This window comes from Moschus berezovskii, chromosome 2, assembly GCF_049115385.1.
Source record: "Moschus berezovskii isolate FMDL1 chromosome 2, NW_MosBer_1.0, whole genome shotgun sequence".
NCBI lineage: Eukaryota > Metazoa > Chordata > Mammalia > Artiodactyla > Moschidae > Moschus > Moschus berezovskii.
Window position 1 is genome coordinate 121,829,333 of NC_142461.1, and position 15,668 is coordinate 121,845,000.

The window sequence follows — 15,668 nt, forward strand, 5'->3', positions numbered from 1 at the left end:
CATATTAAAAAGCAGAGACATTACTTTGCTGACCAACGCCCGTCTAGTCAAAGCTATGGTTTTTCCAGTAGTCACGTATGGATGTGAGAGTTGGACTACAAAGAAAGCTGAGCGCTGAAGAATTGATGCTTTTGAACTGTGGTGTTGGAGAAGACTCTTGAGAGTCCCTTGGATAGCAAAGAGATCCAACCAGTCCATCCTAAAGGAAGTTGGTCCTGAATATTCATTGGAACGACTGATGCTGAAGCTGAAACTCCAATACTTTGGCCACCTGATGTGAAGAACTGACTCATTGATAAAGACCCTGACGCTGGGAAAGATTGAGGGCGGGAGAAGGGGACGACAAAGGATGAGATGGTTGGATGGCATCACTGACTCAATGGACATGAGTTTAGCAGGCTCTGAGAGTTGGTGATGGACAGAGAAGCCTGGTGTGCTGTAGTCCATGGGGTCACAAAGAGTTGGACACTACTGAGCAACTGAACTGAATTGAACCAGGCATATAATGATATACATTAATTATCAATTGTACTGCTGTTAAAGTTATTTTTTTTTGCATATAAGTTTAATAAGCTTGGATCTGTTTTATCTGTTTTTCTAGAATATACTGTATTAGGTGCAGCATAATAAAAGATAGGTGACTACCACAAGGGGCAGCTGTCACCTTTCATTGAAAGTAGCTGCAATAAGACCCCACAGGAGGACCAAAAACAAACAAACAACCCCTCCAAAACTGTAAGAATATCAACAATAGTTGTTTTAATTACGCTTTACACTTTGCAAAGTCCTTTTGCAATCATTTCATTTGATTCACACAACACTACTGTTTTGTAGGGAGGGCATTACTCCCTCTTTACCAATGAGAAAAGAGAGTCTCAGAGAATGGAATGCCTTCTCTAGAATCACAGCTGGTCAAAAGAGCAAAGAGTACTACAGTCTATAGATGCGCTGCGCAATATAGAAGCCATATGTGGCTACTTAAATAACGTTAAATATGCAGGTCCTCAGGAGCACAAACCACATTTCAAGAGCTGAATAGTTCATAGCACTCATGTTGGACAACCCAGATTATAGATCATTTTCTTCACCATAGAAGGTTTTATTGGGTTATGCTGGTCTATAGAAATGAGAGCACCAAACCATTACTGCATAATACTATGCCCAGTGTCCACAATACTATGCCCAGTGTCCACAAGATTGAACCTGATTCTCAGAGAAAGATGTCAAGAAAAGGAAAATAGTTTAGAAATGTTCTTATGAAAAACACTAAACTTTTTATTATAGAGTTAAATTTGTGTGATACTAGGCTATAAGCATCATCAGAACTGCCCAGAATCCCCCAAAGTACCTAGAACCAGTGCTCTGCACACAGAATCTACAAATATTTATTTAGTAGTTCTATTTCATGATTGATTCATTTCAGGAAAATATGTCAGTGTAAGAGAATTCTTCCCGAAGCAAATAAATTTAATGTCATAAAAATGTAATAATCTTTGTTAAAATCTCAAGGGAATTTATGTTTGTACATTTATAAAATTTCGTGTACATACAAAGTCTTTTTATATTTCAGTATCTATTTGATGCAGAAAAGTTGTAAATAAATGTAATCGAAAGAGATGAATGCCAGTTAAAATAAATATGTCTGAAGATGAGAAAAATTTTTAATAGTGATATAATCCTTAAAATAATGGTTTATAACATATCCCCAGTAAGTCATAAGTTAACAGATCCTCAGTAAATCATAAGGTGGTCTCAACTTTTGGTTCATTTTCTTAGAGCAACACTAGGAAATAACTTTCAGAAGTGGAGAGCCTGACAATAAATGCTCAGTATTGCTTCAAAGCAATATAAAATGCTCCGAAGTTTCAGAAGTTAGTTTTCAGAGGATGACAAATACTTGACTACACAAGAGTCATCAGCCTTGCCTGGCAGGATGGTGCTGTCAAATTCAAGGTGCACGGACAAAAATGGAGGCAATTTCATTTTTTAAATTGACTTTGAAAGTCTTAATGATATATGTACATTTCATGGAAATATGAGCTTTAGTATAATGGTCTGTTCTCTTTAGACAGATGGGACTCAATTTATGTTCTACATGATTGTATCCCAGAATTTCAGCCTTAAGATGTTTGTCATAATATAGTTAATCTATTATTTTATGAGGGCTACTAAATCTTGGCCTCCTGAATTTGGGTAGATGCATGCCAAATTTATGATGACGCTTGTCTAAAAATGACAGATGCTGCCAAAGCAGAAAACTATCATTTTCTTCTACTCAACAGCACAAGGTCTTGGTGTGAGAGACAGAAATGGGGAAAGGAGGCATTTACAAAGACCTTGCTGGCTAATCGATGGAGTCCTGCAGCAGTCTGTGGAAATGAGAAGCTGTCAGTTGGGAAACTTAGCCCCATCTGTAACAACACATAAAAACCGTGAAACACACAGGGGAACCCATAATGACCCATAAAAATGACTAGGCGAGGGTCTCCATTTGTATCTTTGGCAGAAACACTCTTCGACAAAACTGAAAAATGCAGTTTCATAAGGTTTTTATGACCATAAAAGCTGAACTGTAGCCTTTCCAGGCAAATTGTACTGATGTACTAGTTGATACCTGCTCTGGGTACACACCTGAGGAATTCCCACCATGCAAAAGCACATTATGCTGAAAACTAAAACAGGTTTTGAGATGTCCTCACAACTTTCCTTCCTTCTTAGCTATTTTCTGATACTGTCATCTCTGTCTCCATGTTACGGTCATGGGTATAGGATAAACAGGGCGTCCTAGGTGGCGCTGGTGGTAAGGAATCTGCCTGCCAATGCAGGAGACACAAGAGACATGGGTCCATTCCCTGAGTTGGGAAGATCCCATGGAGGAGGGCATGGCAACCCACTCCAGTATTCATGCCTGGAAAATCCCATGGACAGAGGAGCCTGGTGGGCTATAGTCCATAGGATCGCAAAGAGTCAGACAGGATTGAAGTGACTGAGCACACATGCATACACATAGGGGTAAACACAATGTTTCTGTGCCCAGTGGAAATCTTTTAGATGGGGTGATCCAAATGCTACTGAAATTGTGGACAACATTCAGGACAATCCACTGGACCCCTGAGGAGGCAGCCAAGGCTCTGCCATATTGGTGATGCTCTTGCCCTCTGCTGACCTCTATCCTAAGGAGTTGGTCTGCCTCCAGTTACATAAAGTCAACAGCTGTCAAGCAGGAGCTTTGAGAACACTTGTCATTTACCTGAAATAAGTGTTTTCATTCAAACTTGTCCTTGAAAAAATATCTAAGTCCTAAAGCTTTGGTCTTTTGGAGTTAAATGAAACAGACAACATAGTGCACAGAAATGAAGGATTATCAATAAAACAAAGCCTTAATGGCCCTTTCACTGCCACTTCTCCTACTGAAAAATATCAAGAGACAGCAAACAATTTAAAATTAATACATAGTCCTACTCAATAGTCCTTAAAAAAGTGGGTTAGCGGTTTTTGACTTCGCCCATTGGGACACTTGTATTAATTTTTCCAAGTCAGAAAAGTTTAGAAGTAATGGGAACAGTGGAATCTGCATGGGATAAGAAGCCCCAAGTTCCTGCTCTGACTCTACTGGGATATGAGTGGTGCAAGCTCACAAAGCCATTTCATTTTTTCTAAGACCCAGGTCCTTCAATGTTGTCATATTTTGGGGAGCAGCTTGAAGGTGGCTACTGTATGTTATTTTTCTTTGTAGCCCTAAGAGACAATACAGTAAAACAAACAAAACCCCACTACTTTGGAAGCTCCCTAGGAGCAAGAAAATGTCTTTCTGTTCATTGTCGTTCCCTAGAAATGGCAAATGTTATAGATGTACTACACTACTTAGCATAGATGATAAATATTTGCTGAGTGAATAAATGGGTATAGAGTTTATTGTGTGCATGTATGAAAGAGGGATACTAATCCCAGCCTCACCGGTCCCAGGGTTGTGAGAGGGTCAAATGAAAATAGTTATGCGACTGGATTTTATAGACTGAACAAAGCCAAGGTATTCCTATTGTTACATTTTAAGCAGAACATGTTGGTTCCATCATCTTTTGCTCTTAATTGCATTAATAAATATATCTATAGCATTTTGAATCATTCCATCTGCTTTCATCTTTTTAGACAGCAACTGATTAAAAGCTGTTTAGCTTTAAATAGCTTTATATACTTTGAGCTAGACGTGTATTTTCCCCATCTTGATACCTAATTAATTAAAAATATCTTGTGCTAAAGACTAGACATATGGACCATTAGGTTGAATTATCACAATATTTTATCTCTAGGTTGATTATCAAAATATTTCATTATTTTCACAAAATAAGGTTTTCCAAAGGCTCTGTTTTTTCAGTCTGCTATGAGTTAAATGCTGTCACAAAGAGCATTCAACTTGATGTATGGGGCATATTATCACAGGGAAGTGTGCTGTCATATGGCATTATGACACTTGAACTCCAGGGAGAAATTTGGGTAGAGTATCTGGCCAATATGTTCTAGCCATCTTCCTGAAGCTGCCTAATGCTTGCTGTGTCTTGACCCTAATTTTCCCAAAGCACATTTATCCTCCCTCCTACAAAGTTTTGAACTCCCACTGATACATCATGAAAAGTTGGGATAGATCCTAGAAGACTAGAGAGCTATTTCTTTGGATATTATGTTTAATTCTATTCTAACTTCTAAAAAGTGAATAGGACAGCTATCCTTGCCTGAAATAAAAAATATTTAGTTTTTTTCAATCATGTGGTCAGTTTCTTATAATAAATGAAATTCCTGTTACTGTAAACTCATTTTCTTTACAGATTTGAAAGAAAAAAAGAGAAAGCTTACAATAATACCCTGAACTTTTTATATCTGATAGTTTCATTATAACAAATCTCAGATCCAGACACAACATGCTCAAATTATGTCTCCAAATGCATCATAAAAAAATGGTTGCCCCAGTTGCTAAAATAGCAGGTAAAAAGACTTTTCTAGCACTTAGAAGATTGTTAGGTCACTTGTTAGAATAAATAATCTGTGTTCTCAAGGAGTAAAGTGAGATCATCTGTCGGTCCCATACTTCTTGTCAGATTCTTTGAAATGACATTTTTTTCCTTGACTGATTTTCAGTGAATCCCCAGATACTGTACTCCCAGAGCTCCCTCCCTTAAAAGTTGGCTATTTCCTCTTCCTCAGGATTTGCCCTCATTGAACAATACTCTATTGCTAAGTTACTGATACTAAAATGTTAGAAAGGAAATTGAATTACTAACTCCTTTGGATGCTCTGAATGCCTGGATTTTGAAATCTGGTAGCTGAGACATCATGTTACTAGCATATTCCCTTTTCACTCAAATATCTCAGAATCACATAGACACTGCTTGAACTCACTTGATAGGAACTCTTCATTCAAAAGAAAAAGATCAATGCTAGTGAATTTCAGTCTTGTAAGAATTATCAGTCAACCAGGACTTCTCACTGTGACTGTTACTCTCCTTTTTGGCTGACTCCTTAGAGGCAGCATTGTCTGAAATAAAACACTTCAGTTAAGTACCACACTCCTTCCTATTCCCTCCCCCTTCCCTCCGTGACCCACCTAGACTGTTTATGAAGGTGTGGTCCCTATGTCTCCTATTCTCCTAAAGTGGGGTTTTAAACAAAATCAAAACCAGTTACCAAAATGTTATGACTGTTTCTCATAATATTATGACAAAGGGAACTTTTTAAGGATTTAGAAATAGGTGGTCAACAATAGGTTTTGTATTACATTATTTAGACCAGATTTCCCATCCGGGCAAACTTTCTAATTTTCTAACTTGAAAATTGTACAAAACACATGTGTAAAGTCTTGCTTAGAAGCCAACATTTACTTGAAGGTGAAAAAACCCATATATCTATTGAGCAAATATGACCCACTTTATTTTTAAATAGTGCCATTTTTCAACAGCTTTGGTATTGCTTTTATAGATATAATAGGACAAATTAAATGTTTCACTAGTATTAATATTTAAAATATGGAGAAACAAAAAAGTAATTTGAATGACCTAACCAATGAATTGCCTAATAATTTATGATGAAGATTTTGAGTACAGAAAACACGGAAAAGTGAGGTAATCCTCAAATACATACAGCTTCCATGACTTCTAATCCAAGTCTGGACAATGACATGGTGAGTGAGGTCAATACTGTTGGACCACAGGTATTTTGGGGGGTACATAGGGGAGTGGCAGAAGCAGCAGAGGATGCAGGATTGAAGACTACCACACAGCTACTGGAGAAGAGACTCTGGGCTTGAGATTTGTTTTCCTCTCCCCACTGTCATCTCCTACGGTTCTTCTAGATCTCAGTTCTCTTCCCTTGTTTATACCACTACTGTACTTGATCTTGGTGTGTTCCTATTACCTGCTAGGCAAACATGAGTATTTGTAAAGTCTTAAATAAGCTGAAGGAGTAGAGTGACAATAACCTCCACTATTTTTATCATTTTGCTTATAAGGACTTCTGTGGATAAATAGCACAATTCAGGTAAGAAAACCTTTCTCAGAATATTATTTCATACAGGCAACAATATCCTGTAGAAAATGAAATCAGGCAGGAAGTCAGAGATGATGGATCCTGGTCTTCCAAACACTGGGTAATGTTGGGCAAATAGCAGATGCAATGTGGACCTCACCGTGGCTTGCTGTTTTATAAACGGGAGATAATATTTGGCTCTAATAACTGATAAGTCTGGGTTAAAGATTAATTTACTAATCTGCAGTAAAAGGTTTTGTTCTTTAGAAGGGGAGAAGTGTGATGTAATAATTTAGTATTTATTATCTGTTCATCAGGTATCATGATTTAGTGATCCTATCATACAGAGAACAAAAGTTTTTTATCACCAAGTTTGAATCAGCTCATTCATTCCAGGCTTCAGAGCTTTGGGCACCAGCATCTATGGGACCTCACCAATAATGGTCACTTTTTCCATAGTCTCTTTGTCTGATGAGGGTTTTCTGAATCCTCCTCTTACAAATGGATTTGCTTTTCTCCCAAGCCCCTGGGCAACCACAGGAAAGCATTCTTAAGTCTCCTCCTCAAATTCTATAATGATTTGGAGAGCAGAAGAAAATCAGAAGAGCAGTGTGTGTCTGTGTGCTCCCAACCACAGAGAGGTGCCTAAAGAGAGAGTCAAACGTAAGAGAAAAGGACCTATTCTCTCAGTTTTCCTTCATAGACAGTCACTGCAACAGGGAGACTTATCCATCTTGGGTGCTGATGGGTGGCTGTGAATGTGTGGAAGCCTATTAAACATCCAATTTCATGGTATACCCACTAGAAATACAATTTTTTTCTCTTCTTCCTGAATCATTCAGTTTGAACCTACTCAGAAAAACTGCTGATTCACTGGGACTATGAAATAGAGACTCTTCTTAAGAGGCCCTTCCATGAGTAGCCCATTTCCAATTATATAAAGTCAGTTCATAACTGTGAAAAGTTCCTTTAAAATCTTTGAGTTCATTTATAACTCTGAGGGGAAGTCTACAAAGACCTTAAAAAATCAATATCTTTTATTATTGGACACATTTCTAGATTCACTTAATAGTGTCACTCTCTCAAAAAACTTTACTCTGTTGCCCTTCAACTCCCCTTTACTGGGGTAAGAAAATATAAAAATGTCTGTTAATAAACAAGTTTAAGAATTCCTTGACTGAAAAAGTCCATTGCAAAAACCAAACATAAAATGAATAGAGGGGAATAATAAACTCAGTATTTTAGACCCATTTCTTGATTTTTGTCTAAACACAATGTGACCAAGAAGCTTCCACTTATTTTCATGCATATATTATATATATATATATATTTACACACACACATATATACTTAAAGGTATATATTTAACAACATGGAATGGTAACATATCAAATGCTTAGATTCCGTGCAAACACATAACCTTTCCTGTGAAGGAAATATATTCATATTATACAAACAAACCATGGAGAGTAACATGCGACAGTGGAGGGGAAGAGAATGGGGTAGAGACAGCGGACCAGGAGGAACACAAAGACTGTAAAGAACAAAAAGTGTCATTGACCTGATTTGTCAGAGTTGTTGCCTGTGATTGGAGTGATGGAGCAGCTGGGATTAGCCTTTGCGCTGTCCTTGGAAGAAACCATTTTGGGTTTATTTTTCGTTGCCTCTAGTGCTTTGACCTTCTTGGCATGTTTACTTCCTTTGTAGTGGGCCTCGGCCTGGCTCTACAAAGGAGAACAAATCAGGCTCATTGTTTTGCTACTTACAAACACCACAATGGATGATCATGCAGGAAAAAATACATTCAATCATAGGCACCACAGACATTTATAGCTCAGCACTCAACTACGTTTTTGGCATTTAATGACTAGCAGACCAGTATCTAAGAGATTTTTGCATACTGAGACCTTCTATACAACACAGAGGACCTGTGTTTTTCAAAACCAGACATTATATAAGTGGACAAAAGGGTTAGGGCAAAACTGGGATGAAGGTGAACTTTGTCCTTAATGTCTTCCCACCACTGCCCATTGGGGTTCCTTGTCAAATGTTTGGCCGGGCACCTTGAGTGTCCTACCCGGGCAAGACCTTACATGACCACTCCATTTAGTTTCCTTTGAGCTACAAATCTGTCTTCCCTGAACCTATATTCCTCTTGGCTCTGCTCTGAGAGCAAGTGATGCAACAAAGCAACCAGCTAGTGAGTGGAAATGGCATCTCATTGTGGAGTCATCTCTATGTGCTCAATGTGTCATTCTGATGACTTCAATTCTAAGAATAGACAATATAAGCCACAAAGGAAATAGGGACAATGCTTGTTTCTGATCTCAGATGTGATTCTGAAGCCAAAACAGTTAGTATTACATTCACTTATACACAAAGCATAGGTGAAACTGTGACTTCAATACTAGATCAAAAAAAAAAAGTGATCAAGGCAAATGAATATTAAAAATTTTCAAAAGACAAAAACAAGTTATGGGAAAACATTTAGTCAATTTTCTGATTTTTGGAAAATTGTGCTCTACCTAAAAAACAAGGAGTTTACCTTATCGGCATCTAGTGTAATGCACATATTAACTGAAGAATTAAGTATATTTGCTCCAATTTCAGAGAAGGCAATGGCACCCCACTCCAGTACTCTTGCCTGGAAAATCCCATGGATGGAGGAGCCTGGTAGGCTGCAATCCTTGGGGTCGCTGAGAGTCGGACACAACTGAGTGACTTCACTTTCACTTTTCCTTTTCATGCATTGGGGAAGGAAATGGCAACCCACTCCAGTGTTCTTGCCTGGAGAATCCCAGGGACAGTGGAGCCTGGTGGGCTGCCGTCTATGGGGTCACACAGAGTCGGACATGACTGAAGCAACTTAGCAGTAGCAGCAGCAGCTCAGATTTCATTTAAAACAGACCCCCAAAATATAAACAAACTAAAATATATATTATATGCAAAAAAAAACTAAAACATACATTATATGGTATATTAGTTTACTTAGAAAGGTAAAGATGCTGATAAGCCTGTTTTATAAAATAAGAAGCGAAAGCAAAAGTTTCTGTTAGAAGATTCCTAAAATAATAACTTTTTAAACTTCAGTTTTCCTTATATATACTTGTGTGTGTTTGAAGATGGTAATACTAATGTTTTCATCCATTTTCCTCAGCAAGCAGAATACAGGTTGTGTGTGTGTGTGTGTGTGTGAGTGTGTGTGTAGGTAGGTAGGTAGAGGTGGCAATGGACAAGAGTCAGGTTTTACTTCTACATTTCAACTAAATATATGTGATTTTCCTAGCACATAACCTGGATCCCCCAAGGTCGACAGATTTGAATTGACTATACTTAGTCCCTAACTTTATGAATATTTTTTCATAAATATTGTTCTAGACTATCATTGACTTATCATTGTTCTCAGTTGGTTTGCTCAAGGACTTCTCATGTTATTCTCTGTCAAGTTGAAAAAAATCCAATTCTAAGGGAGGAAAAAGTGTAATATTAAGTTTTATTAACATCTGAGAATAGCTAAATCCAGCAAATACTGCTGGGTAGGCATAAAGTCATGCTCAAAATTCTCCAAGCCAGGCTTCAGCAATATGTGAACCGTGAACTTCCAGATGTTCAAGCTGGTTTTAGAAAAGGCAGAGGAATCAGAGATCAAATTGCCAACATCCGCTGGATCATGGAAAAAGCAAGAGAGTTCCAGAAAAACGTCTATTTCTGCTTCATTGACTATGCCAAAGCCTTTGACTGTGTGGATCACAATAAACTGTGGAAAATTCTGAAAGAGATGGAAATCCCAGACCACCTGGCCTGCCTCTTGAGAAACCTGTATGCAGGTCAGGAAGCAACAGTTAGAACTGGACATGGAACAACGGACTGGTTCTAAATAGGAAAAGGAGTACGTCAAGGTTGTATATTGTCACCCTGCTTATTTAACTTCTATGCAGAGTACATCATGAGGGACGCTGGGCTGGAAGAAGCACAGGCTGGAATCAAGATTGCCGGGAGAAATATCAGTAACCTCAGATATGCAGATGACACCACCCTTATGGCAGAAAGTGAAGAGGAACTAAGAAGCCTCTTGATGAAAGTGAAAGAGGAGAGTGAAAAAGTTGGCTTGAAGCTCAACATTCAAAAAACAAAGATCATGGCATCTGGTCCCATCACTTCATGGGAAATAGATGGGGAAACAATGGAAACAGTGTCAGACTTTATTTCTTTGGGCTCCAAAATCACTGCAGATGCTGACTGCAGCCATGAAATGAAAAGACGCTTACTCCTTGGAAGGAAAGTTATGACCAACCTAGATAGCATATTAAAAAAGCAGAAACATTATTTTGCCAACGAAGGTCTGTCTAGTCAGGGCTATGGTTTTTCCAGTGGTCATGTATGGATGTGAGAGTTGGACTGTGAAGAAAGCTGATCGCTGAAGAATTGATGCTTTTGAACTGTGGTGTTGGAGAAGACTCTTGGAGTCCCTTGGATTGCAAGGAGATCCAACCAGTCCATTCTAAAGGAGATCAGTCCTGGGTGTTCATTGTAAGGACTGATGATAAAGCTGAAGCTCCAATACTTTGGCCACCTCATGGGAAGAGTTGACTCACTGGAAAAGACTCTGATGCTGGGAGGGATTGGGGGCAGAAGGAGAAGGGATGACAGAGAATGAGATGGCTGGATGGTATCACCGACTCAATGGACATAAGTTTGAGTGAACTCTGGGTGTTGGTGATGGACGGGGAGGCCTGGTGTGCTGTGATTCATGGGGTTGCAAAGAGTCGGACATGACTGAGCGACTGAACTGAACTGAACTGAGGCATAAATGAAGCAAATACACAAATAAAAATTTAAAAATTGATAACATGAAGAAATAACAACAATGACCAATATTATTGAGCCTCTGTGAAGGACAGTTCTAAATGTATTATGTGTGTTCACTATTTATCATAATACCCCGTAAGGTAGGTACAATTATTGGTCAACACTTTACAAATAGAACACTGGACATGAGAAGTTAAATACTTTATCAAAAGTCTCACAGGTAGGTGTAGAAGCCACTTTGTGGATCTGAAATGCTTCCACGTGTAACCCTATTTAACTATATGTTATTGTTATTGCTTTAGTCACTAAGTCTTGTCCAACTCTTTTGTGCACCAGGCTCCTCTGCCATGGGATTTTCCAGGCAAGAATACTGGAATGGGTTGCTATTTTCTTCTCCAAGGGATCTTCCTGACCCAGGGATCTAACCCACATCTCCTGGCTGGCAGGTAGTTTCTTTAACGGTGAGCCACCAAAGGAGCCCATTTAACTATGTATCCTTACTTTAAACATGCTGCTGCCGCTGCTGTGTCACTTCAGTCGTGTCCGACTCTGTGTGAACCCATAGACAGAAGCCCACCAGGCTCCCCCTTCCCTGGGATTCTCCAGGCAAGAACACTGGAGTGGGTTGCCATTTCCTTCTCCACACTTGAAACATACGCACTCATTAAATTAACAATATAATTTTATTCGAAGTAAAAAATTACATACAAAGCACACTGCTTTTAATGACTAAGTGAAGGATTATAGTTTAGTAGAAGTTTCTCTGAGTAGGGAATATCTTCTTAATTCATGGAAATAAATTTATTGGATTGAGAAAGTTCATTTGGATTTTTATGTATGATGTTATGGAAAAACTGAAATGAACTTTTTTGGCCAAACCAACACTAACATAGTATGTTAGGCCTGATCCTTCTGTTGAGGAGCTAAGAAAGGCCTGCTTCTTTGGTACATAACAATTTCTACAAGACACCAGGAGCTATTGCTAAGTCACTTCAGTCGTGTCCGACTCTGTGTGACCCCATAGACGGCAGCCCATCAGGCTCCCCCGTCCCTGGGACTCTCCAGGCAAGAACACTGGAGTGGGTTGCCATTTCCTTCTCCAATGTGTGAAAGTGAAAAGGGAAAGTGAAGTCGCTCAGTCATGTCTGACTCGTAGCGACCCCATGGACTGTAGCCTACCAGGCTCCTCCGTCCATGGGATTTTCTAGGCAAGAGTACTGGAGTGGCTTGCCATTGCCTTCTCCGAGACACCAGGAGACTGCCTAGTAATTCATCTTTCCAAGTATACTAAATAGTGAGATGTTACTTTGGTGTCCTTTGGCTAAAGAAACATCAAGTTCTCTAAATAAAACCTCCTAGCACAAGATAAGTGGAGTGTCACTTCCTCATTATTATTTCCTGGCATCCTTGCAGAAAGCTAACAGCATCAATTAGCACTTGGGATAGAGAGCCAGCTAAGTGACACCTCACTGGATGCCAAGATGGAAAGAGCTCTCTTGAGCCGTGATTCACTTTCCTTTTGAGTTCTGGGGCCTTGAGAAAAGCGAAACAAGCCTTCTTAGCCTCTACTCACTGCTGCTGGGGAAAGATGCCGGGTTAAGCCAGCGGCAGACACCACTCACTCGTGCTCGGCATCTTTCCAGTTTCCTGTGGTATTCTTGTAGTAGCACTTTGCTGTCCTCAGTACTGTATCTGAGGTGTCAACAGCTTCTAAATCCCGGGCAGATCTTCAAGTGAAACTGAGACACTGTTAAATGGCAACACGATTAACCTGACTTCATTACCTGGGAATCTCCTTAATTAGGAGTGAAAGCAACAAGGACAAGAGCCAGAGGGCCTAAGAATGGGGCAAGACGACTAAGCCTGCTCAGCGATGGTTCCTGCATCATTTCGGAGAGACTCGGCTCGCCAAAGGGACTTATTTTATACCTCAGCGGCTAATCAGCAGACACCTCTTTGTCCAGCACTAATGGTTTGCTTTCTGATTCCCTTCCAAAAGTGCTTCTATACACCCTAAACTGGCAGTAATCAAATAAACCCATGCCAAGGACTGTCAAAATTAGAGAGTTACCCAAAGCGTCATACTGACTTTCACACAGGAATTCATTGATATCTAAGGCTCTTACAGAGGTCATTCCAGTAGCCACCTGACCACCCAATGGTAGAGGAATAGCTTGGACAGGAGATGACACCCTGGGATTTTTTTCCTTCCATTCATCTCTATCTGTATTACTAAGGCCCCCTCACTTTCTGAAATCCTCCACTTCTCTTAGGACCCTACTGGTCCAAAGAAAAAAGATAAATAATGAGATAATGCATTACTTTACAAATAAAAATGCAACAATGAGAAATTCAATAATTCACTGAGCTCCTGTATCTGTTTTTTACCTTATTTCTATTTTGGACTTCAGAGAGGTAGATAGGATCTTGAAAGAAGACACTGAACTATGTTTTCTTTGCGCAGAAAGAACAGCCCAAACACAAACTGGCAAGTGGCTGGAGGAGAATAAAGGCCCTGGAGGAAGTCCTCAAATATTTATTTACTAAGAGACCCAACTGTTTTGCATCTTAAAATGTAATTGGAACTGTTCTCTTAATTACAGAAAGTGTATCATTAAAACTGTTAGTATCTGATTTTTCTGGAGACCTTAGATTTCAATGTGTTAAGTAGTGTTACATGGGAAGTAGCAGAGGCCAGTTACTTTTCAGAAAAAAAAAAGTCTATATACTGAAATGGCAAATAAAACAGATGTCAAACAAACTACCATAAAACAGCCTAAACTAACAAGGAGGAAACAAAAAAACCTGATTACTTCCACAGGGAATTACTTAGCACCTGCCATACGCTAGACATTGTGAAAGGTTAAAAACAAAGACCCTTTGCTCACAAGAATGGTAGCTGGAAGAAAAGACCAACATATAAATGACTATAACCCAAACAGAGAGTGAAACTATAAAATGGAGATAAACTGGAACAAAGCAGTATGGGAGTCAGAGGAGAGGTAAATCTCTTTGGATTGGAGGAGGACTGCGGAAGCTTCATGGAAAAGGAGTATCAGAGCTGTGCTCTACTTCGAGGGTGGAGTTCTGAAGAGGCAGTGTGGCGGCAGAGGCATTTCAGGTAGAGGGACCAGCATGTGCTGGGAGAGTGAAGTCCTGTGAACTGTACAGTGTTTCCTGGGCATAGCTGCTTTTCAGTATCACTAGAACACAGACATATAAAAGGAACAATAAAGAAAGGCTGCCGCATCCATTACTATCCAGTGTAAAAGAGAAAATATAGCATAGTGCTCCACAAGTAAAGAACAATGTTCTACTTATAGCATCTTTTATATAGATGGCTATAAGAAAGTTGTTGCTTGTACATCATAGATTTTATCCTCTGCTGCAAACTATAATCCTATATTCAAAGCACAACTAAATTATTCATATAGGAGATTTAATAATTTGAGATAAAAGCATGACACTTAACATACCGTAGTTAGACATACTAGAGTTTACTGAGTAGTAGCTAAATAATTACTTGAATCTTTGCTTTAACATAAGGCTACATTCAACTCTAAAAATGCTTTTTCCTGCCCGTTGTTGTACTGATAAGATCACATCCTTTCAGAGACAATGCTACAACATAAGAAACAAAATACACCCAAGAGAAAGGCTTACTTAATCAATAGATAAGTCTTTCTGATGAAATCTGCAATTTTAAGGCCTGCAATATTAGTAATGAAATACTTCTGGCTTTGATATCCACTTTGTTTAGTCCTCAGCTACTGGGCTCTGTTGAAAACAAAGTCCAAACAAAATTATAACTTTTCAGTTATAGATTTTCAGCTTAAAAAGATGCAATGACTTTGCTAATTCATAATTTATAGCTAAGTGAAACACTCCAGGTGGCTATAGCCTGTCCAGGTTGCCACGCTGTACACTGTGTGTGCTGGTGGGGTGGGGGGGCTGCCAGTCACATGGACTTCAATGTGAATAGGGTCCTCTGGATTCCTTCAAGGCCAGAACTCTGGCTATGGTGTTTCATATTTACTGGCTTTGTAGTATATATGTATAAAGGCCATCAGCTCCAAATATTTCCATATTATTAAAGAGAAAAGTGGTCACTCCAGGAAGAACATAATGTACACTCTAGATTGCTGAATTTCTTTGGGCCTAATTCAGATTCTATCAAAATATCACAAAACAGAAGTAGAGTTGTTGGATTATAGCTGCTTGAAAATGCCGCTATATGAATATATGAGCATTACACATGTATGTGTCTATGTTTTCCAAACTTTCCATATAGGCAAATTAAGCCATTTCTTAAAATGCTAAGACTTTTGGTGGACTTCAAGGTA

The 15,668-nt window shown here is 39.0% G+C and overlaps 1 protein-coding gene across 5 annotated transcripts in view; it reads right to left on the reverse strand.

Annotated features, from left to right (window-relative positions):
- The window catches only part of ZNF385B (zinc finger protein 385B), a 372,939-nt gene that overhangs the window by 33,574 nt on the left and 323,697 nt on the right, over positions 1–15,668 (reverse strand). For all 5 annotated transcript variants that reach the window (XM_055398886.2, XM_055398885.2, XM_055398890.2 and 2 more), the window contains one exon: positions 8,078–8,240. In XM_055398886.2, the coding sequence (XP_055254861.1) occupies positions 8,078–8,240 (163 nt within the window). The remainder of the gene's footprint in view (positions 1–8,077; positions 8,241–15,668) is intronic.